Genomic DNA, 25289 nt, shown 5'->3' with positions numbered 1-25289 from the left:
ATGGTGGGGGAATGCAGGGGACTATAGGCCAATAGCTAAGGTCACAGGTTAATGTCTTAAGAAGTGTAAAGGTTCAAATTAAATGCGTTTATATCCACACATAAAAAATCCACACCAAGAAAAAGTCACTCATTATATAATTCTATACCTCTGAAATGGTTCTGTGTATTTAGGGCCGACTTCTTACTTTCCATCAGCCTGAATATATGTTTAAGTATTCTACATCTTAAACAGAACTTTTTCTTTAATCCTAATTCCCTGCTGGTTAAAGCCACACCTTTGTTTTTATTTTCCTAAATGTCCAATCTTTTTAATTATCTCTAGTTTCCTACTTACTCTTTAATCTACCACAATGTGGGTCCTACCTTGACCATTCCACTAAGGTGTCTTGCTGGCCTAAATTGCTCAGTCCAACAGCCACTTCTCAGTCTCCCCTTCCCTTTGACATCCACAGCATCGGGTGTGTTGCCTAAGCTCTAACTTCTCAAAACTCCCTTCTCTCTTGGGTTCTACACCACTCTACCCCACCGGGCTACTCTTACCAGGCTACTCTTAACCCTCTGGCTACTGTCTGCTTTGCTGGCCTCTTTTTCTTTCATCCTACCCTTAGACAGTCAAGCTTGTAAGATGTGTATCCCTGGTCCCCATTTCTCTTTCCCTGAGCATGTTAACCTCCAGACGTAAACAATATGAATCGCATGTATGTTGATGATTCTCAAATAGAGATCTTCAGCTCCTACTAATCACTGCCTATGAGACACTGCTACCCAGACACTTCATAAGTACCTCAAGCTTAACATATTAAGAATGAATTTATCTTTCCCACTGAATTCATTCACATATTTTCTGCCTCAGTGGAAGACATCACCAGCTGCTCAGCTGCCCAAACTAATGCTCACATTTGGTTCTATTTCTTGGTTACCAAACACACAGTCACCAATTTTAATCCTGTGTCTTCAGTGTTCACAACTTTTCTCCCTTTTCATTTCCAAACCCAAGTGCCCTACTTTACACCTTCACTGTCTTTTGCTGAACTGCAAAAGACCCTCCTTACTCATCTACCTGCTTCCAGTCCTTCCTTCCTCGGGTCCACTCCTCCACGCTGTCGCTAGAGTGGATCTACAATAAACGTCAGCCTAGGTGTTGGCAACAATTTTCCAGGCCTTCTCTCCCACTGCCAACGTTCTACCTGCCTGAGCTCCATTCAGGGTGCAGATGAGTTCAGTACACTTACAGATCCCCATGTTCTCTGCAATAACTCTGCAGCTCATATGGATCTGCTCTGTGGGCAAGAAACTAGGAGCCTTTTTTTTTTTTTAAATATAGACTTGACGTCAATAACATCTACCTAAAATTTTTAAATGTCCTTCAACGCCTACCACAGTGACTTTCAAATCTAGACGTTTATCCAATGACTCAGGAAGGTCTCTAAAAATACAGATTCCTGACTCCTGCCCCAGAGTTTCTGAATCAAAATGTTCTGGGAGAGAGACTTGGAAGATCCTCAGGTGACCCTCATAACGCTAAGTGGCGTTCAGAGAACTTAAAGCTTAAACTAAACCTTAAGCAAGATTAATCTAATTCATCTGAAACGAAAGCTTTTCACATATAAGCTTACAAGAAATGTTCTTCAGTGGGCTCCAGTCACTCCACTCTTTGCGACCAGAGAAATGAGGATCGTCAACATAGCATCTAATTGCCACAGAATGGGTGGTGCACTCCAGGGGCATGTCTGAGGCCCAACTCCAGTGATGAACTGTATCTTTGCCATTCACAGTTGTGTTGTGGGTCACCTAAAAAACCAACACAAACACAAAGTGAGATTTCTAAGTGACAGGTTCTGCTTTCTTTTCAGATTAAAAGACACAACAGACTGTATACAATCACCACTAAGTTAAATAAAGGTTTGTCCTTTTGTACAACCCTCTCAGTTTTTGAAAAGGCATAATAACTTACAGAATCAATAATCGTGATTCATTTAGGTTTGCTTCTTTTGTTTTCATTCCAGTATAGTCACCAGTGTTAAATTAGTTTCAGGTGTACAATTTGGTGATTCAACACGTCCATACAACACCTGGTGCTCATCACAATGAGTGCACTTGTTTACTTCTTCAAATTTAGGCTCCACTGCGTTATTACACATGATGTTCCTTTTTCCAAAACATTCAATGCATTTCACAGACAAATGTACCATTACCTAAAATGATCTCCATTTTTCACTGAGGAAAACTAATGGGTCTGTACCTCCAAGAGTTAAAGGCAGGAGTGCCTGGGTGGCTCGGTCTGATTCTTGATTTTGGCACAGATCATGATTTCACAGTTCGTGGGGTCAAGCCCCACATCAGGCTCCTTGCACTGACAGTATGGAGCCTGCTTGGGATCCTCTATCTCCCTCTCTCTGCTCCTCTTATGCTTGTGCCCCTCTCTCTCTCAAAATAAATAACTTAAAAAGAGTTAAAAGCAAAGAGAGGAGCAGCATTTCAACAAAAAATTGTTTCATGAAACACATATCTATGTGTTATATGTCTCAAGTTTTATTTTTAAATATGCAACTTATAAGTAATATAAAATAATATAAATTACTAATTTCAATTGAGAAAAATGGGAAGGATTTCAATCAAATATTGAAGATCTACTAAAAGAGACCTCGGGACCTCCAGCCAATGACAACAGCTTAAATAATTGCATTTCCCTCTCTATTACCTTCCGAAATGTCTCCAATACAAAAGTGCATGGATTTTTTAAAAAGGTATAGATGCACAAGGGCAAACACAGGAGAAGAAACACCACCAGTGAAATTCTGGATGGTGGAGGGCTGATGGACAAGGGGAACGGACTCAGAAGACCTGAGAAAGCTGAACCTGAAGCCTTCAGTGGAAAAGGCAGAAACAACCTGACTTCTACCATGGAAATGCCAAAGGGCTCAGGAAAGGGCTGTATGCACCAGGCTCCTATGGAAATGCAGGTGAAGGTGAGGCACAGAACAGAAAGCTGCTTGAAAGTTGTCTGAAGATAATGTTACACACCCAGATCCCCTCCCACATTCTGTGCTACCAAAAGACTACTCCTCTTCATCTTGGCAGATGGGAGACTCATGCTCTGGGAAAGTAAAACCAAATATCTCTGGCATGAAGAACCTCAGAAAGAATGGAGAATGGGGAATATGGTACCACAACCAGGAAGACTGTTAACCTATGCACTGTGAAGGCTGGTGTGCTCCTGCCTTCTCCTCAGCCATTAGGAGGCTGATGGCAGAGTTCCTACTCACCTGGTAGGAACCAAAATGAATTTTCTGGAGCATAGGAACAGGTCAAGATGAACACCTAAAATAATACTATTAAGATTCTGCCAACTAGATGGCCCATCCTAATCACCTACAATAACATCTCAGTCAACAAGACCCTGGATGGCAAACAGAAGTTCCTATTAGATTTAAAAATAAAAAAAAATTTCTTTAAGAGCCACTTAAAATATGAGCAGCAACCAGGATGACCAGAAATTGAAGAAAAAGTTCTGAGGGTCAAAGATCAAAATAAAGAAAAAAGCAACTTGAAGAAACAGAACAAAAGGAAAAAATATTAGGTAACTGATGTCCTCAGAGGTAAGAAGAGATATTGCATCCATTAAACAAACAAAAAGAACAGAGAAAAGGGATATCTTGTACATTAAAAAATATATATTAATAGAAATTCAATAATCAGACTGTAAGATAAAGTTTAAGAAAAAACTGCTCAGAAAATTGAGGAAAAAAAACAGGTAGAAAGTAAGAACAGTAAGAAAATTACTTCCCAATCTAGAAGGTCTGATTTCTGAAGAACAGAGAAAACAGAGAGGAAGAAATCAAAGACATAAAATAAGAAAATTTCCCAAATTGACAGACATGTGGTTTGAGACTGAAAGGAGCCTATGACGGTCTAGCACAACAAAGGAAGACAGATCCACAATGAGAAACAAATGGAACAATGTCTTCAAATCTTGAGGATAATTCCCCAACTTACAATTGTATACCCAGCTAAAATAGTAATCATGAATGAGTGCAAAATAGACATTTTTAGAAATGTGTCTTAATGAATTTATCAAGTAGCATTTTACACTCCCACCAGAAGTGTATGAAAGTTCCAACTGTTCTACCTCTCCTCAATATTTGGAACTGACAGTCTTTTAAATTTTGTTAGCAACTAATTAAAAAAATATCTATCTTATCTATATCTATCTATATCTATCTATATCTATCTATATCTATCTATCTATCTCTGGAAGCTATCATTGTAGGTAACAGAGAGTATCTATAAATTATAAATAGCTAACAACTATGAGAATATACGCTTCTACCAAAATGAGAAAATAAGAGGAAGAGTTCAGGAAAAAGAGGATCCATTGTAAGAAAAAGGTAAAAGGAATCTCCTGAATGATGACAGGAGACCTCTTGGACCGCAGCTTCATAACAAATGTGCCAAAAAGAAACACAGAGGTTTGCCCTGGATGGGTTACATGTATACCTGGGTATTAATCTCTTCTAATCAAGGGCTGCTGGTAGGAGTGGAGGCTGCTGGAGCTCCTGAGAAACCTCTGGCCGTGAGAGTCCTCAGCTACTTACCACACTCCTGCTGTACAAACATTATCTAACGCGAACCCTCTGTAAGAAGTGTTGAGAAGTAAGTCAGAAGGTCTCAGAGCTATTCACAAATGTATAGCTGGTAAGATACTAGTGTGTGTGGACATTTCAACAGGAGATTCATAAAACTTGGAGAGGATTCAGGAATGAATTCATGGAGCATGAAAATAAAACTAAAAATACAAGACAAGAAGTTGTACCCCCAAAAAAGGAAAATGATAATACACTACTTGGTTCAGTTGTGGATAGTGTTTATATAACCATAATACAAACAATGAATGCCAGTCTACCAAAAATTAGAGCAGAATGAGAGAACGATATTGGAAAAAGACGGGAAATGTAAGAGACAGCAAGCACGGAAGCATGCAAGTGTGTGTGCCCAGGGAAGGCAAGGGGACTAAATTCTCATTACCCACTGTTAAAATAAAACATTGCTCAAAACTGAAAAGAAAAATGAAGAAAGAGAAACATAAGCATGCTATTTGGAAAATGGAAATACATAATAAAAGAATCAGGTAAAAGAATTGAAAATTGTTGTTTATAGGGAGAGAAATATGGGGGGGCGGGGGGGGCGGGGAGGGTGCTGCGTAGCTCCCAGGAGTCACTGGCATCCTGGTCTGTGCAGCACATGCTTCCTTGCCTGCATATGAGGCCATGGGCATAAATGGTAAAGTTCCAAATAAACACTAACGTATAGTATTCTTGATTCTTAAACTATCACAAAATAATGGCATATAACCTGTCACAAAATGACAGGTTATAAGCAATTATGCTTTAAATGCTGGTATTAATAACATATAATTATAAACAAAAATGTCACATTTTACTATAGATCTGGATCACCTGCCCTCTTACATTTCACTTTTTAAAAATTAATTTGTTCTATCTCTGTTTTTCTTGCCTCTTTCTCTACTGCTCGATACAAAGATTTTTCTTCAAAGATCACATCCCCAAAAGTAGGGAATTGCTACTTTGTCAGTGCCATCTTCTTTCGTATCTTGTGGCAATGAGCTAGATGATCTTAAAAATAGCATCTCTGTTCATGTATGCTTGATTTCACTTATGCTGCAAAGATCAGCCTTCTAACTCTAGCAGCCCTCAGGGAGCCCCCAAAGGAAGTAATGACAATGGATAGTTGTTTAGCAGCTTTACAGATAACACTAATCATTCACTAAAGCAAAGACTGGCACCACTTCACAAATGACAAAAAGGAGGTTTGGGGAAGGGTAAGTGGTAACCCAAAGCACAAAGTGTCAGGCCATGATAAAAAGCCACAAGATACAATTTCAGATAAGCAATAGTTATAAGACAACAATGGAACAGCTATATCAAAGCTACTTGCAAATTAGACTGACAGACAAGAATTGCATTGAAATTCAAGAAAAGAGAGAGCATTTTAGGCCGAGATAATTAGGATGGGCTTTAAAATAAGGGGCAGGATTTGACTTAGGTCTTGAATGTACATTCAGTCTGCACTGGTGAAAAGGAAAGGGAAGGCTCCTTACACAAAAATAAATATATCTACTTTGTAGCAGAAATTGTGGTGGGTAAGAAAGAGCACAGACTGGAACTAAACTGCCTGTGATCGAGTCCTGGCTCCACTACTTAATGTCTTCCTGTGTCTCTGTATCTTCATCTATAAAATGGGGATGATGTTCATAGTGCCTCCCTCATGGGCCTGCTGTGAGGATGCAAAGAACATACACAGAGCTTTTACCTCAGGGTCAGGAACGCAAGGAATTAACACCTGCAGAGGTTTTACAGGTGTCAGCCCTGCCGGAAGCACTGGAGACATGTTGCCTACAGTTATGGCGACTCTCATTTTAGGAATGTCATACACAGAGTGTCAGAAAGGAAAAACAAGACAGTAACTATAAAGCACAGAGTCATTCTATTTTTTTTTACCTTACTGTCTATCTTATCTATGCACTCAGGCAAATAATTGTAAAATCATGAGATAGTCTTCCAATTCTTAAATCTATAACTAAGCACATTTCAAATCCACTGAGGAGGAAGAGAGATCAAGGAACAAAAGGGGGGATTACCAAGTACCAGCTGTCAAAACTGTTCACTGCTATTCCTCATCATCCTTGCGATTAAGAGCAAACTAAAAGCAGATCATAAGGAAACCATAAACAAAATTTTTTAAAATAGAGAAAAAAACATGTACTACTAAATGTAATAATGTTATTTCAGGTTCAGATAAATTCAAATTTACAGGCTTATACAAAATTTCTCAACAATTACTATGACTAAATAGGTTTCAAAACATTTATTTTTATGTTTATAGTATTAGACAAAAATAAAATAGCAAGTTATATGGATACGTTTGTTTATGTAAAAACATGCACACGAAAAAAGCTGGAAAGAAAAAGAAAAATGTTTACTGTGTTTGTGTGGTGGAATCATGCATTATTCCTCCCTTAATTTCCTAAACTTACTGTAATGGTTATACATCATTTTAATAATTAAGTGATTTTTGAGTCATAGCATATAGTTTTTAATGAACCCTGAAAGGATAGTTGATCTACTCCCTTAACACTGTAAAGAAAAGTTCACTGATACCACCTTAAAAATCTTTTAAAAATTATTTGGTTTCTTTAATGTCACAAGAAAAAAAATCTATTTTGATTCAAACTTACTAATTTTATGATTTCCGTATTTTCTTTACGCAGAATTTTAACTTCCCAGATGACATTTAAGTGACGGGGAAAAATAGAACCCCTGTCATTCCACTTCAGGTGTAACGTAGAAGTTGAGAAATCAGCAGACAAATTCAAGATCTCTGGAGTATCTGGAATTAAGGCTTGGGAAAAAAAAACAAAAGACAAACTTAGTAAAATAAGTAATGTTTTCTTCATATTGTAATTCCGTTAATCAACTATTTTAAACTCTATTCCTTCTTGATCAAAAAAGAATCAAGAATTAAAAGCAAACTCTCAAAGTGATTACTGACAAAAGAGAACATATGTATTTATTTGTATAAGCAGCCCCCAATGATTCATCAGTCAAATTTGAGTAAATTATTATCAAATCTTAGTATGTTTCCTTATACAAACAGCTACCGGGTTCCCATAATACTATAGTGTCATCAGTCTGGAATCTACAAATAGGCAACATCAGAGAGAAGTAAAGGAGCTTCCTTTGGATAACTGTAGGTCAAGCCTAAGAAAATGACAGAATATGGAAAGCTTGCTTTGGTAGACCTTTCCATCTGTTTCCTCTGCACCCTTCCCACTCATCTCCCAGTGTCAGAACCCCCGATGCTGGTGGAAGTCACCCACCTGGGGATGCTACGAGCTATTACTGGTGTGGGTATCTGTAAACAGCAGCAAGACCATAGGAATGACCAAGGCATTAAGTGAGGATGCCAACAGGGTACCATGCAGATCTGTGAAGTACTCAGCAGGGTAAGAAGTCCTTCAGAAAAGCTAGTTGAGCTGTGGCATGCAATGCAGTGCAGAGGGCTGGGAGACATAATGTGATTAAGTGGGAGACCACTGGAGAAAGGCTGACCAGGGTAGCAAGGATATGGATCGTGATACCTCATCATGTGCATGAGGGATATGGAAAAGGAAAAACCCTGATAGGCACTTCAAAGAAATGACCAGATCGAAGAAATGAGGGATTAGCATAATGAGAAAGGGAAACATCTAAGATTTCTTCAAGTTTCTAGCCCAGAAAGCAGGCAAAAGGAATCACTGACATTGGGAAGAAACGGGAGGATAGGCTCTGGATGACCAAGTGTCTGGGGAGGTAGAGCCTACCAGTGGAGAGGTCTGCAGATAGCAAGTGAGAACAGGGACCATCAGCACCATGGACACAGACTCAAGAGGAACTCTCTGAGTGTAGCTGAAGAAATGAACTTGAACACAGACTCAAAATGGCCAAAGCTTGTTTGAGAGCTACCAATAGACAGTCACAGCCTCAAGGAGCCAGAGAACCCCAGCAAGAATCCTGAGAGGCACAAGGAAACCAGAGAAGATACAGCATTGCTGAGACCAAAAGAAATGGGTTGTCATCTGGGCCAAATAAAGACAGTTCATAGAGGAAAACTGAACAAAGACCACCGACATTGGTGAGGATACTGTTAATATTTGAGAGAGAAGTTTGGGAGGGCAATGGGCTCTGAAGCTGCCTTACAAAAGAAAAAAAAAAAAAAACATGCTCAAGGATATAGTATCTCATAGGGAGAAAATGGTAAATTTCTTACTTTTCAAAATCTTCAAGTCTCCCTACCTACAAGGGATGAGTAAATTACTAAAATAGTTTGGCTCAATGAAAAACACATAAGATACGAACCTGTTCTGTTCTATGAAACATAGGGTTCTGGTATGAAGGGCAGACAATGTTGGGATTCTTTCCTGCATGTTCTCTCTTCAAATAACAACGTGAAGGTAAGTTAAAAGAAACTCAGAGACACATGTTCTTGGGGGCTCACACCTCTCCTAGCACTTCCCCAAAAAGCACAGGGGCCAGTGAAATAAGTCACGGCAAGCACAAACTGCAGGACTTTCCAGAGGTAGGGTAGCCAAATGTTCTAAGAACATAGCACTATATAACCTATATTTGCACTATAAGGCCTATAACAAAAGTGGCAGAGCAAATCAATACAAATTAGTCTTGGGATTTACGAATAAGTTCGTAATAAATTTAGCTGAAATTTGCTGAGCACACTGCTCTACACTGGATCTGTGTAAAATATTTATGGCTGTACAGGAAATAGTACATGTGGATTCAAAACCTAACCACTATGTAGCAAAGTCAACAGTTTCACAGCTACATGAGGACAGTGGAGGATGCTTTACAGGGCAAATTTTAAGTAGGAACCGCTTTTAAAACAGAAGGAACCACTGGGGCATCTGGGTGGCTCAGGTGATTAAGTGTCCGACTCTTGGTTTCAGCTCAGGTCACGATCTCACGGTTCATGAGTTCAAGCCCGGCACTGGGCTCCAACACTGACAGCATGCAGCCTACTTGGGATTCTCTCTCTCTGCCCCTCCCCCCTCTCAAAATACAATAAATAAACTTAAAAAAATAAAATAAAACAGAAGGAGCCACTATATCATATACCTGAAACTAATATGTTAACTAACTGGAATTAAAATAAAAACATAATAATAATAATAATAATAATAATAATAATAACAACAACAACAATAAAATAGAAGGAGCAAACAAGGAGCAAGAAATTCAAGGTGCCAGTGTGATCACCCAGAGCAGAGGCTTCTAAGAACATGGTTCTTTCAAGTGTTTCAGGATGTCATGATCCAGTAACTTAAAGATTATGGGAGCATTTACACAAAGGCAGTATTTGTCTATTAAGATGCTCCCTCCCTGAAAAGTACACGTAATTTACATGTTACCTAAATAGAAGTGGGCTACTCTTCAAAACACAAGTCATATACAGTATTTTAAGCTAAGGAAGGTAATAATCACAATTATACAAATGAAAAGATTAAATACACACACACACTTTTCTCACTACTTCATAGTATACATCCTCAGAGTAAAAGGGAAGTTTCCCTAAGCTCCCATGAACTATCTATTATCTGCATTTCTTTCCAGCTAAAACGGACACTTGAGGACAATATTAATTTGCTTTCTAAAAAACAGGAACTTTTCAGCTGGGAAAGAAATGTAATCATTTGTGTTTATTTTTTAAAGCAAGTACATCTATACCTATAACCTCCATGTTCTTCTTCCTCAGGACATCAGAAGATGGGGGCTTCCCTACTTCATTTATGGGATCTACATGATTTTATTCTGCCTCAGACAGATCCATACTTTCAGGTTATTTTAAGAAACTTAAGACACTAAAAGTCTTACAAAGACTTATTTTTGTGCTAGCCCTGGCCAATTAGAAGCTTATTAAAAAAAACTGTACACACACACAGACACACACACACACACACACACACATATATATGTGTGTATATATATATATATATATATATATATATATATATATATATATTAGTTTTCTTTATATGTATACTGTTGAAAGCATCTGAAGAAAACTGAATTTCTCATACTTTTTTAAGTAGCCAAATGCCCCAAACTCCAGATCCTCTAACGCACAACTGCACCAACATTCCACAGCTTCTCCCGAACACAGCAGGTACTCAAAGATTTGCTGATGCAGCCACCTCCCTCTCTTATATTCATCTAGTTTGCTTTTCAATTTTCTTAGCAGTATTATCATAATAGTAGCAGCTTAGTATTGGGATACTATTAATCTAATATTCTAATCACAATCAGACCCAGTATTATTAAAAATGCTATCAACAAACTACATGATATGCAAAAACAATGAACTATATCATTCTAGTAAGTCATCCAGAATCTGTCTTGATTTGCCTTTCTAGTTCTTTAATTTTTTTTTTAATGTTTATTCATTTTTGAGAGACAGAGATAGACAGAGCATGAGTGGGGGAGGGTCAGGCAGAGAGGGAGACACAGAATCTGAAGCAGGCTCCGGGCTCTGAGCCGTCAGCACAGAGCCTGACACGGGGCTCAAACCCACGGACAGTGAGATCATGACCTGAGTTGAAGTCGGACACTCAACCAACTGAGCCACACAGGCACCCCCCCACCCCTTTCTACTTCTTTTTATCCAATACTGACATCTTCAAGCAGCTCCCAGACAGAATCTTCTCAATACCTACTGAAAAATCAGACAATACAAACTGGCTCTCTGACAGAATCCTGGGGAATTTTTTAAAAATCTGGAATGAAATTAAGTTAGATTCCTCATACTTTACTACAAAATAATTCCAGATGTGTAAAAGATTTAAATCAAGCATGATAATAAAACCAAAATCTCAGAGAAAAATAGCAAGAGAGTATATTTATATAAAAATGAAAACCATGTAAATTTTAAATTTGGGCAATTATTTGTAGGAAATATGGCAGAATTAATAACAATATTGAGAGCTCTTGTGAACTGATGGAGGAAAAGCTGAGTTTCAACACGAGAGAAAAATGAGAGAGGATACAGACAGTTCAGAAAAGAATGAGAATGACTGATCATTTTTTTCCAAAAAAGTAATCACAGAAATGCAAAGTCAAAGTGCTCTAACTGGGGGCCACCAGATTGAAATGGCAGAACTAAGAGAAATTGACAAAACCCAGTCCTGGCAAGGAAGTGAAGAACAAGTCCCCTCTAGTGTGACGTTTGCAAAGAGACTCAAATGCAAAGAGACTCAAAAGTTTTGGAGAGCAACTGGCAATGGACATCAAAGTCCTAACAAGGGACTGTTTTTAATGCAGCTTTCCCAATTCTAGGAATTTAGCTTAAGGACATCATCACACAAATCAGAAACACATATGTGCGAAACATGTTCATTAAAGCATTGGTTATTACACTGAAAGACCAGAAATAAAAATCTCAATGTTAATAATCAGTCACTTAAGTAATTACGGTACCTCCACTCAGTGGAATACTCTGCAGTTTATACAAATAATACAGATTTATTTAGATATCAAACCGAAAACTCTGTTTTCTGTTAAGCAGGTTACAAGGTAATAATATGAACCTCACTGTTTATATGTATATGCACAGAAAATATATTTAAGTGTTAACAGTATTTCTCTGTGGGTATTGAGATCATGGCTGATCTGTTCAAAACATTCTCACATGGATCTCACATACAGCTACAGAAAGAAAAGAACAAACATGGCTCTTCTCTCTTTAACTTAAAAGGCAGTGAGACAGATGCTAAGTTCCTGGAAAGCACGCTTTGTTATTATCCTTTCAAAATCTGTTCTATCTCAGACACAGACCGCTCCAAACATGCATCTTATCTATAAAATTGAACAAGTCACCAATTTAATTATATTTTTCTCCTTGTTGCAAAGTAAGTCATCCTTATAAGACTCATCATAATGTCATTACAATGCCACGCCCTCACAGTTGTCAGGAGAGAAAGAAACCTGCTTCTCCCACCATTAAGAGTCAAGAGTACTGGGGTTTTTAAGATCTCAGTGTGTAGCAAAATCTCCATCTCCATCAGTCTGGGCTATGTCACGAGGGTAACATAGGTCGTAGGCATTCAATCAACACACGTGTAGAAGATGCTTGCCACGTGCAAGGCAGTGGGCGAGGTGCCAGGTGTAGAAGGCACACTCCCTGCCCTACTGAGCCTATTTCTTGCAGAAGCAACAAACGCAGTGCCTTATTACATAACACATTATTAATGCAACTGTGAGAAATGCCACGAAGGAGAAAAACACACTGCCTAAGGGAATGTTAAGAAAGGAATTGGATCTCCTCTGGGAGGGGATAGTCAAAGACCACTTCCTAGAGCATGCGACACCTGAGGAATTCTGAAGGGTATGCAGGAATCAACGAAGCGAAGTGATGCCAAGAAAAGTACCCGCATGTGGAAAGGATCGTCAGCTCTGTGACATTTACTCTGACTCCTTCCTTCCTGATCCGGGCTATGCTCCGGAATCCACAGTATGGTTGCTGGGGAAATGCAACTATTAGTCTAACAAGTGTAATTCAAAAGAAGAGTAAATTTCTGCCAATTACAAAGCACTGTTGCTGCCTTATTTTCAAATCAATTTTCTTTTCAAATACTTACAAACATTTTTTTCATTTAGTGTGAATTTACTTATAGGATTTCCAAAGTCATATAGACGATTTATGGTTATTTCATGATCGCCAGGTAAAAGAGCTGGGATTTTAGCATTTGTTTTCTCTGACTGATAACAAGAATGGGACCTGCAATACAAAAAATCACATTTTAATTAGTGGATAAAACTAACAGTGCAATTTTCATAAAAGCCTGATTAACACAAAATGCACCAGAAAATACTTTCTGTTCTTTCATACAGAAACACGATAGGTTACACTGCGTTTTAAGACTGAGAAAAGAGAGGTTAATGGGAAGTGCATCAACATGGAGGATGAATAACCAGATTGGGCCAGAAAGTCGAGTGATAAGCAGAGATGGTCATTTCAAGAAACTCAGGATTTCAGCATGCCCTTCACACTCCCACCAGCCTTCCCTCTGCAGCCTTCCCTCGAGCCGCACACGCCTGCTCCCCTAACCCCCCACCCCTCTACAGAAGACCATCACAGAGTCTCACGTGCAGATGCTGCTCCACAGATAGAGGACAAGAATGAAACTGGCTGTCTGTGGCCCTTCAAACGCACCCTCGACTTGGCCACTGCTCCTGTTTTGGCTCACGGTTTGGTCTGAACAACACTTTCTCATCCGCTCTGTTTCCAAAGCTCTTCCAGTTCCCCACCCATTATCCCTTGGACAAAAGTCATTCCTCTCCTCTGTGGTTTCATGGCCCTCTGAACCTTTCAAGAGCGCATTTATATTATTTTTACCGTTATTCATGTATATTTCTAACGTCCCATGCAAATCTGAACTCAAGCAAAGGGACTCTGCGGTGTCCCCGCATCCCAGCGTCCCTGCCCGGCACCTCGCGCGGGCCTCTCCACGTCACTCGCTAGGAGGGACCACCACGGAACAGGTCGGCTCACCTGTTCTCAGCCTCACAGCGGGAGGCTTCGTTAGGTGTCAGTAACACAGAACCACCTGAATTCGCTAAATCGTGCTATTCCATAAGTTCCATTATGCCACTGAGCCCCTATCCTTTCAGGCTGGAATGTCCTTCTGTCCTTTTGCTGCTGAGAAGACCAGGAATTCGTACTCCGCAATCACCCCTCCAACAGCCTCTCCAGCACCCCACGCTCCTCAGTCAATGCTCCGTCGGCCCTTCACATAGAATTTCCGCATTTCTGGCAGCACCTGACCCACAGCACTGCTACGACTTGTCTCCTGTGAACAGAGAGCCAGAACAACTCCCTCTCCCTGTGGCCTGAGGTGAGCCAGTCATGTTATTTACCAGGTTTGTCAGGTTCTCCCAGACCTGCTGGACTCACAGCAGGACTGCACTTCCCACTCCTCTGAGGCAAGGCGTAGCGATGCGACTTTATTTGTGGAGAAATGGGAGTGAAAGTCACATCTGTCACTTCAGGAAGGAAGCCGTGAAAGCCAGCACTTTATGCACTGGAGGGTGAGGGAGCCCTAGGCCGGGGGCCCTGCGGAGAGACTCGGGGTAGAGATGCCAGCTGGCCCCAGAGGGCCACAGGCCGAAAGCAGGTAATAAGCCTTTATTTTCACAGCAAATAAGATGTTAGAGCTGTTTCTGCAACACAACCAAGCTCCTCCTGGTCGACAAATTCCCACAAAGCTTAGACTAATGCTCAATAAATGTACACCAAACGGGGAAAACCTGAGTAGTACTTAAATGCAGACTTATGTCAATTCGCATTAGGACCGTCCATCAGCCAACTGGCCTCAGAGCCGTCGTGCTGAACAACTCTGGTGTCGCTGAACCACTTTGCCTGGGCCCGTGGAGTCAGGGACAGCGAAGAGAATGTTCTGGTTTGCAGAGAGCCCAAAGGCCTCACCTCCAGGCTTCGGAGCTTGTGGCCTTCTCCAAGATCGCCCGAGAGGGGGAAGGTGGTGGGACCTGCGACTGGCCTGCTGACGTCCACTCTCCCTGTCCCTACATTAACCCCAGGTTTATCCAGGCACACTACCCCGCCTCTCATGCAAAGAGGCTTCCTCATTTGACTGACTTCTGCCAAAAAGATGCAAGCAGGTGCAAGACGTGTTGTGTGGGACTTCTTACACCCTTCTTTTCCTCACTGCTTTCTGGAAAGGCAGACATGACGGCCACTCCTCAAGCATCCTGGGACCATGAGGCCCTCTGCCAAAGGTGGCACGGCAGCATGATAAAGAGGAACCTGGGTCTCTCATCAACAACCATGTCAGCCTTGAACTGCCTACTCCAGACCTGACCTTTCCCGTTTGGCAGAGTCAAAACCTCAACCTAACTGATCTAGACAGATGGTGTGGGACAGACCAGTTAAACTTCTCTACAGATCAGAATCCACAACATATTCAAGGTGTGTTCCATACTTAATATTCATATAACAAAAGAATCAAAGTTTTAACCAGGAGAAGGGTTTTTTTCCACTTTGATTGACGTAAGATTCAGATTTTTTAGGAAACAGCTAAGATTTAAAATTTCATTAAAAAATTTCTGGAACAAAATCTCTATGTTCTACAATTGAAGACCTTTAGGTTATAGCTAGTAATCAAAGTATCTCTATTACCTGCTTTCAATGCAAACTTCATAAATAGTACCATGGCCTGCTCCAGAGGGTGCTTTCCAAGAACAGTCCCACACTTGCAAATTGTTAGTTATACACTTCAAATCACGAGGAGCCCCTGGAGAAGGAGAGAAACACACACACACACACACACACACACACACACACACAACATGCTTAATAATTTAACTGCACTGTAAAAAGGTCAACACATCAAATCATCTTTAGTCATGAGTATGAGCACATGTGTCTGCACAGGAGCCAGGTTCTTTCTGCAGGACTGACTGCAGAGTCACAGGAGGGACTGGTTTTAGATTTCTCTTTGTAGCTGTGGATTAAAAAATGAGAGGAAACCGATGGACGTGGGCCAACCACTAGACCACTTAGGGACTGGGCCTCCATCAAAGTCCCACCTCCAGCCACTAAGATAAATGCAGGGAGGGACGGTAGAGTCACGGATGAGACCCAGAGAGGGCCTAGAAGATTTTTTAAATAGCCCCACTGGCCCCACTCCTTCTGCCAAAACAAATAACTACAAGTAAAAATTACGTGTTCCCCATGCCCACAAACACAGCTTCTGAGCACTTGCAGCCATTGCTGTCTCTTTGCCTGTTACCAGGCTGCTACCTGCATGGAAACCCCATAACCAATCTTTAGATTTTTATGAAGCATATGACATTTACACAGTAATGAACTGACACGAGTCTGAAAAATATGTCTTTTGTGTAGGCCTAAACAACTGAAAAGTAACAAATGAGTCAGAAGATTATAATCCTAATAGTGCTTATTCATACCTATAAAATAATATTAGGTCATGGAATACAGAAGCACTATACAATGAAAAATCATCATGCTGAAAAGAAAATGAAAAAAAAAGGAGGGTACGAGAGGGAGGACAAAAGGCAAAAAAGGAAGGAAGAGAGGGAAGGAGGGAGTGAATAAAGCAATTATAGTGTAAAAAAGGTTATTCCCTCTCAGACTCTATATAAATGTCTCTGAAAAAGATTTTTTTAGTTTTTACACACGATTGGCATGGCATTTAGGAAAGCAATAAATTATAAAACTATTTATATGACAGAAAACAAAAACGTTAGAAATACATTAGAAATTATCAGTAATCATAATAAAATTACTCAACGGTGATCCTGGGGGAAAAGTGATGTTTAATTATGGAAATAATATTAAAAATAAGTTCAGGGGCAAAAGGATAATGTTCTTCATAAAAATAAATGAGGTAGTAAATCTACACAAACATTTTCAATATATTTAAAAAAGATGAACACAGCATTTTATTAAAGAAAGATATTTAGATTTCATTTATGTGACATTCAGAAAAGCAAAATTATAGACAGAACATAGGTCAGTGTTGGCTGGAGGTGGGGAGAGAGGGGCTAAATACAGAGGAGCATGGAGAATTTTCTAGAATGAGGAATGTCCTACTTCTTGATTGTGCCAGTGTTTACATGACTGTGTACATTTGTCAAAACTCACACAATTTTATCCTAAAAGGGTGAATTTTATTTTATGTAAATAATATCTTAATTTTTTTTAATGGGGCAAGAATATTTACATCTACCTTTATGGGCCTTTATAAAAGAGAACAAAAAGTACACAGAAAAAAAAAAAAGATTGCAAAGAAATGGATTTTAACCACAGAAAACCTGAGGGGTTCAATAAAGACACAGGATCACCTCATAATCAAAACAGTAATGGCAAAAAATAGCAATGGCATTGCAATCAGTTTATTCTCCAAGACTCAGATGTACTTACCCCTTTTCTGGCTATTTACTTGATTCATTAAATACAGAAGAATAAATGTTAGTAAGAGCCACTGGAAACTTGAAGTCATCCTCATCCTTTTACCATCCACCATCCGGGATGGTCTTCTCAAACGTAAGGAAATGTTCATCATCCGTGCAAAGCAGTCAATCCTAGGCGAGGAGAAGAGTTTCAAACGGTGCTCAAAGTGCTCCAAAGACCCCTCGTACTGTGCCCACCGGCACAGAAAACAGAGCCGCGCGAATACTGAAACATACTCTACATGAACAACTTTGTGCACACGAGACTCAAGCTGCCCGGGCTTCAGGAGATGTGAACATTCAGACACAGCGGTTGCTTCCGGGATCCGTCACAGGCTCAACTTTCAATGACAGCCGCTCGGGGCGCCTGGGTGGCTCAGTCTGGTAAGCATTCAACTTCAACTCAGGTCATGACCTCACGGTTCTTGGGTTCAAGCCCCGCATGGGCTCGGAGCCTGGAGCCTGTTTCAGATTCTGTGTCTCCCTCTCTCTCTGTGTCCCTCCCCCACTGTGCACGCTCACGTGCGCTTGCCCACTTTCTCTCTCTCTCAAAAATAAACATTAAAAAAAATTAAACAAACAAATGATGGGCTTCAAGTTCAAGATTATAACCAAGCACATATTTATAACTCTCCACTCCAATACTATTCAGTATAGAAAAGCAGAACATAAAATTGAAGTTTTGACAATTTTAAACGATGTACGGAATGACATTTTAAATTTTAATTAACATAGTCATTTGTGACAAGTCATTATTTCTTTTTCGTTTATACCGTGATATGTTTATGTTTCATATAAACTTAAATAGTTTAAAGAAAGAATTAGGATAAATAGTAGTATAGCGGGTTTGCAGATGTGACCAAAGTATTGACAACACAGAAATGATGAAAGCGTACCAAACACCGCAACGGGAGGAAAGGGGCTGCTGGTAAACAAGAAGATGGGCAGAGATTGAACCTGGTGTGCCATGGGGAGTGGCTGCAATGCAGGCAGGCGCTGTTCAGCCTGAGAGCTCCCAGAGACACTTGTCAGCAGCAAATGCCTAGAGACAGGGTACCAAGCACTGGGTCCCCATCCAGGCACTGGAGATACACACTGAGCCATACTAAGTCCTGGCCCTCGAGGAGCCTGGACTCTAGTTGGGAGATACACATATACAAACAAGTAAGAAATTTCAGATCTTGAAAGGTGCTTTAAAAACTAGAAGTCTGAGGCGCCTGGGTGGCTCAGGCAGTTAAGCTTCCGACTCTTGATTCTTGGCTCAGGTCATGATCTCACAGTTCGTGAGTTCGAGCCCCTCGTCAGGCTCGGCACTGACAGCATGGAGCCTGCTTGGAATTCTTTCCCCCGCCCCTGCCCCTCCATGGCTCTCTCTCTCTCTCTCTAAATAAATAAACTTAAAAAAACCCAAAAAACTAGAATAAGTCAATGTGTGTGAGAGTGTGTGAGTAAGTGAAGATGTTAGCTAAGCTGAGGCCTGACTATAACTAGAAGATGGCCATGATAAGAGCAGGGGAAAGAAAGGCAACAGCAGATACAAAGCCCTAAGAAAGGACAAGCTTACTAGGTTCAAACATCAGGAGGAGGGGCCGGGGCTGGGGCCAAGAGGAGGTGGGCTGGTCAGGCCACAGAGGGCCTCTGGGCCATGGAAAGGATATGGAGTTCCGAGAAAAGAATCCACTGCTGTGTTTTAATCAGGGGAGATCCATGATCTGACGTGCACTTTGGGGAGATTTCTCTAGCTGCTACTTGGAGGGTGGGCTCCAGGGGAGGAGAGAAGAGGCAGGGAAACCATAGTGCAGGTGGCATCACCACCAGTGGTGAAGGCTAGGATTCTAAGAGCAGACGTGGAAGAGGCAGTCACATGCAGGCTCTGTTCTAGAGATGGAAGGTCTTCCCAATGCACTGCAGGCAGGACAGTGTGGTGAAAAAAACACAGATTGGGGCTGAAGCCCAGCCGTGCTGCTCATTGTGTGGCCTGAACCTCTCTGTGCCTCAATTTCTTCATCTGTAAAGTGGGGGTGATAACAATATTTTCCTCTTAAGTTTTTTGTAAAGATTAAAGGAGTAAATAAACGTAAAGCACTTAGCAGAGTACCACACATGTGGTAAGTGGTATTGAGCGTACTCAGTGTGTTGTGTGAGATAGAGGGAAAAGACAGGAAGCAAAGATGGCTATCAGATTTGGTGGGAACACAACAATGGAAGGATGGTGGTGCCATTTAAATCCTCTCTGGGTCCATAAAGAGGGAGGCAGCGATTTACGGGGCTGTTTACAGACAGTCTGTTTATAACAGAGATTTGTTTAAAGACCTCAACTTTGATGTGCTCCTACTCCCCAAAGACACATTCCCTGCAGAATGTAAAAGAACTGTCCAGGAAATCAGAGCAGCTACCAAAGACACAGATATCCAAGAGGAAAGCCTTCCGCATCTGACACACAGGGGTTCCTCAGAGGAATGACGTTCCCATTCGCTGCTGCTGGGATGAAGCCCACCACACACGAGTCCTTCCAAGGCACTGAAAACTCCTTGTCAGACCTAATAGTGCCTCGTTTTTATACTGGAACAGACAACCAAGGGTCATAAAACATACAAGCAGAGCCCAAAACAATGAAAAGAAATTCCAAATAAACAGGGTCACCAGGGCAAAAATAAAAATTACTCCTAGAGAAAAGGGATAACATAGAAAAGAGGAAAACTAAAACACAAAGAGAAAACCCACCTCTAAATCGTATTCTCAGAATGAACAGGACTCGGCCATAAAAACAAGAAGAGATGCAATGAAAAAGGAATAATCAGGAATAAAAATAGCTCTTATAAGTTAAATGTATTGGCTGATACTAAAAGTTTTTTTAAAAACGGATACAACATTGAGAGCAATCTTTCAGGAAAAAACCCAAGACAAGAACAGAACAGGTGAGAAGAGATGTTAAGAGCAGGGACTTGAGAGAGGAAAAAGGATCCAACATCTAACTAACTGGAGCCCAAAAAGAGGATTCAGAAAACACTTTTCTTAGCAAACGCAGATGGCAAGACTTCTTCTCAGCTACTGCTGAATACCGTCAAAAACTCAGAACAGCAATCTCGAGGAGCTTAAATAATTATAACCAAAACACAACAAGAGGCACGGGCACACATTTCAAAGGTGTTCAGCCATTTTCTGGCTGAATAACTTCCTAGTCACTTCTGGTGTCAACTCGCTCACATATTAGAATGAAAATGTATTCATGGAATGTCTAAAATGCCAGTTGCTAAAGTTACAGAATTATTACATAGCCTATGCAGGAATAACTGAATCAAGGAGCCCCGGAAGCGACCAAACCGTAACTAAAATAATCACACACCGCATTCACTGACTGGCTAAACATTAGCTTGAGGTGAAACAGTCCCTCACTACAAGTTTACAGTTGTTCTAGAAAGGAGACATGTGTCCTGTGAAGTGGCAAGAGGGGTATGTAGGCAGGCGAGCTCTGGACCAGACCCTGCGGACGCAGACTCTCCTCCTGGCTCCAAGGCTAATCAGCAGCATGACTGAGGCAAATCACTTGATCCCTCCTGGCCTCAGCCTCTGGGACTGCAGCACAGAAGCCGCCTCTACTCGGGGCTCAAGTGAGAAACTTCCCAAAGTCAAGGTGTGATATTCCACTCCTGTTGGCAGGCAACAAGCAAGCAGATACACCAGCACAAGGTCGGCGCCGACAGCAGGCAGCGATCAAGGACACCACTGACGAGGTCAGCCAGCATCAGGCTGGGGTGCTGGGTGTGCTCAGGAACAGGACAATCAACGGCAATGCCACCAACACCTGCTTAAGTGAACACACGCAGGATGATAAAGAAAACTTTCTTCTGTCCTTAACACTTATGTAGCAAATTCGAAGGAAGTCACTTGCACCATATGATACGGTGCTTGTGATAGATCTGACTTCACTACTAAGCAGAGTTTCAAAGGGACTCACTTGAGACCACAATACACGAACAGAGCCTTCTAATGAACTTTAATGGAAAAAGGACACATGAAACTGGTCTTTGCTCCCTTCTGATAGAAACATTGCCAGAAATTTACTTTTTTCCCCACCGGATGCCTTATTCCTAGAGGAGAACACGTTTTTAGAGAGCTTTAGGAGCGGATTTTCAAAATGAGGCTCACTGTGGCTTGCTGCGGCAGCCCAGTGCAGCAGCACATTCCTGGAGGACAAAAGAAGTGACAGGCCACAGGGGCAGGCACAAACCGGAGCTCCCCGCCCAGCCTAGAGGTGGCAGCAGCGGGCCTCATGCTGCCAGATTTTATTTTTCAAGCCAAGGGGTGTATACGAAAAGCTCAACTTTGTAAAATGTAAGGAACTAACTTGTATTTTTTAGACATTCTAAAGGCCAAACAAAATATGCCTTCAGAAGGTACCCCACCGGTGGGCCACCAGTCTGTCTCTTATGCAATACAATTATGTTAAAGGATTAAAAAACGTCAACAAATCTTCTTTTTAAGAAAACAGATCAAGCAGAATCAATTTATAAAATTGCTGGAATCGAAAGGAAAAAATCTATTTTTCGCTGGTTTAGTTTCTTTACGTTGCGTCCTGACTTCGCGTAGGCTGCAGAGAAGCGCAGGCCAGCCGGCATGCAGTGCTTTCCACCCCTCCTGGGGAAATGGAACCTCCACGTATGCACTCGGTTTGCTTCCTCCTCAGCTTTGAGAATCCTGGTTCCAATCTACATGAGGTTTTGGTCCTTTCTGCTGAGGACAATTAGAAAAGAGGGTTGAAAAGAGGGAAGTCAAGCTAAAGGCAGAGAAGGACCAGAAACTGCGGTCCAGACAGATTTTGCTTGATCTGATTTTTCTTCTGGCGGGGTGGAGGGAGGAGGGGCAGGGGGGTGAGGAGGGAAGGGGAAATGTGGCAGAGAGCTAGTGTATCCTGCCGGCAGGACTCTCCCTACAGTGCCCGGGTGGCACTACAGCCAGCGGGAAGGGGCTTGAGAAACACCTGTTCAGTCAGGGAGACATGACTGAAGATGACCCAGAGCATCCTTCATCCCGAGAATGTAGCTTTTTGTCATCACCATGAGATACCTCCTGTCACCGATTCAGAAAAGGAACTGCACACTGGAGGAGAAAAGCCACTTAACTACAAGGCAAGATCACCAAACCTACAGGAGAGATGCTGGAATGTTTACCCCCAAGCAAGGGAGACTGAATGGAAAGTAAACAGTATCCATACTGCTGATTCATACTCTTTTAGTGTCCCTTCTTTATTCTTTTCTATTAGAGGCCAAAAAAAAGAAATAAATAAAAAATAAACGTTGAAAAACTGTGACCAGCAACTAGTTTCCTAACTGCATTCCCCGCCTCCACCTCCCCTATACACGAGATCTTCAGCTCCAGGGCACTGCCTTTGAAGAAGGCTTGGCAGGAACATAAACTTCTTTGCAGTGAGGGAGACCCCACTGTGCTGTTAAATCAAGTGTGGGGATTTGAGTTGAGGGAGACATACCTATGAAAAACACAAACCTGGCTGGTTTGGAAAGGCAGACGGAGACTAGACTGTGTAGGAAAACAGTAAAGGTTTTTCAGGAAGAGAGAAGCTTGAAGGAAGTGGTGTTTTGGGAAGATTAATTAAGAGAGAACTGCAATAACAAAGACAAAGAATTGTTGATATATATATATTCACTGCAAAAAAGTCTAGTTCTCAAAGAGCCGGGCAAGTATTCAGCACAGTGAATTTACAGTTACAACAAAGTACATCACTGAGAATAACCGTGTAAAAGAAAATTTCAAAAGCTTCCAGGGAGGGGAAGGCCATCCATACAAGGTTTCGGAAATGAGACACTATGGGAACAGTTCTCTAAAACCAGGACGCTGGGACTTGCTGCATGAACCCGACCAGCCCTCCGCCAGCACACGGGGACAGTGACAGCACTATCTTCAGAGCGGGCTGCAGAGGAGACACTGGGTGTGTGGTCCACAGACACAGTGGGGGAGTGGGGGGGAGTATCAGACTTCTTGGCATTGAAAGCTAAAGAGAACATCTCCAGAATCTGTGCAAAAATTATTTTCACACTTGAATTCTATTCTCAAACTACTAATTACGAGAGATGATAAAATCTATTTTATAAAGCTATGCCAGAACTCAAAAGCTACACCTCCACGCACCTATTCTCCAGAGGCTACTAGAGGATGCGATTCACCAAAAAACGAGGGAGGAAACAAAACATGAGAGAAGTGATCCATGGAACTGTAGCCCTGTGCCCTCCCCTCTAACAGTTACCATTTCCAAGCTGCCACACCCCTTCACAACTCCCTGGATCTGCAAGTATTTCCCTTGGGCCTGGAATTCCTTTCTGTATGGCTTTCTGTCGCCTCCTCTCTTCCATTCACTTGGGAAACTCCTGGCAGGAGGTAGGAAGAGCCCAGGGCGGCCTCTGAGATCCCTTCTGGGATTCCCCGGCAGGTCAGTGGCTCCTTCTTCTGCTTCCACACTTTAATCACATCTCTAGTTCAGGGCTTGCACAAACAATGAGCCATGGGCCATGTCTGCTTTTGTGAATGAAGTTTTACTAGCTCACGGCCATGCTCATTTGTTACATGCTGCCCGTGGCTGCTTTCACATTATAGTGTTAGGACTGGGCAGTGTCCACAGAGACTGCATGGCCAGCAAAGCCTAAAAGATTTATTTACTACCTGGCCTCCTAGGGAAAGCTTGCTGACCCTGGCTCCCAGGCATCACTTCCCAGTTTTGTAATTCCTCCCACAGACTCCAAGTTCCTTGAGAGGATGCTGCCTCTCTGTTCACCGTAAGCCCTCACTGTCCGGCACGGCACCGACACTCACAAGTTTAAGCTGGCTGATGGCCGACCCAAGGACTGCCCAGCCCAGAACACAGAGTCGGAGCTGCAGTTCCCAATCGACGCACTGAGGCGCCCCAAGGCACAAAAGCAAGCCATCTGGGATATTACAGTGTATTTTAAATTTTCAAAGGAAACAAAGTGACATCACCGTCCAACACTGTCAGAACCTTTAGCTCAAGTTAGGAAGGTAAGTCAGTTTCTGTTTCTTTCTTTTTTTTAGAGAGAGAGAGAGAGAGAGAGAGAGCGCGCGCACATGCAACACACACACACACACACACACACACACACACACACACACACACACACACACGGGAGGGGCAGAGAGAGAGGGAGACAGAATCCGAAGCAGGCTCCAGGCTCTGAGCTGTCAGCACAGAGCCCGATGCGGGGCTTGAACCCACGAACTGTGAGATCATGACCTGAGCCGAAGTCGGATGCTTCGCTTAACAGACTGCTCCACCCAGGCACCCCAAGGTAGGTCACTTTCAACACTAGGCGATGCTACATTCCTCTCAATGACGTCACTTATCCTGCAAAGACAGGGTCATTGGGTGCTGTGATAAAATACAAGCACCACCCATCCAGATATCAACGTACAAATGGAAACAAGGGTGGCAGTGTCCCGACCTGTTTCCAAGGTTTGAGAAGGTATGCAGTACCCAACAGGTTCACACAAGTGGCTTTTGAAGAATAACATCAAAATATTATCTTTCACACATGTGGCTTTTAAAGAATAACATCAAAATATTATCTTTGTTTTAAAAATTGATACACGTTATTTTTCCAAACCGCTACTAAAGTGTCAGGTCATAAATACTAAGTTGTCTGGAACTAAGTACTTCACAAAAAGAGCTGTTAGGCATTTCTTTGGACCTAGCGGCACCATGAAA

General features: G+C 41.7%; 1 protein-coding gene across 1 annotated transcript in view; it reads right to left on the bottom strand.

The window, feature by feature from the left end:
• Positions 1 to 25289, bottom strand: part of LIFR (LIF receptor subunit alpha) — a 77933-nt gene that overhangs the window by 36174 nt on the left and 16470 nt on the right. The window contains exons 2-6 of the mRNA XM_042951696.1: positions 17529 to 17689; positions 15762 to 15876; positions 13204 to 13343; positions 7258 to 7421; positions 1619 to 1793 (exon numbers count right to left, since the gene is read on the bottom strand). Of these exons, the coding sequence (XP_042807630.1) occupies positions 1619 to 1793; positions 7258 to 7421; positions 13204 to 13343; positions 15762 to 15876; positions 17529 to 17670 (736 nt within the window). The 5' untranslated portion in view covers positions 17671 to 17689. The remainder of the gene's footprint in view (positions 1 to 1618; positions 1794 to 7257; positions 7422 to 13203; positions 13344 to 15761; positions 15877 to 17528; positions 17690 to 25289) is intronic.

Source organism: Panthera leo, chromosome A1 (assembly GCF_018350215.1).
Source record: "Panthera leo isolate Ple1 chromosome A1, P.leo_Ple1_pat1.1, whole genome shotgun sequence".
Lineage (NCBI taxonomy): Eukaryota > Metazoa > Chordata > Mammalia > Carnivora > Felidae > Panthera > Panthera leo.
The sequence above is the reverse complement of the archived record's forward strand: the minus strand, read 5'-3'. Positions and strand labels throughout refer to the sequence as shown.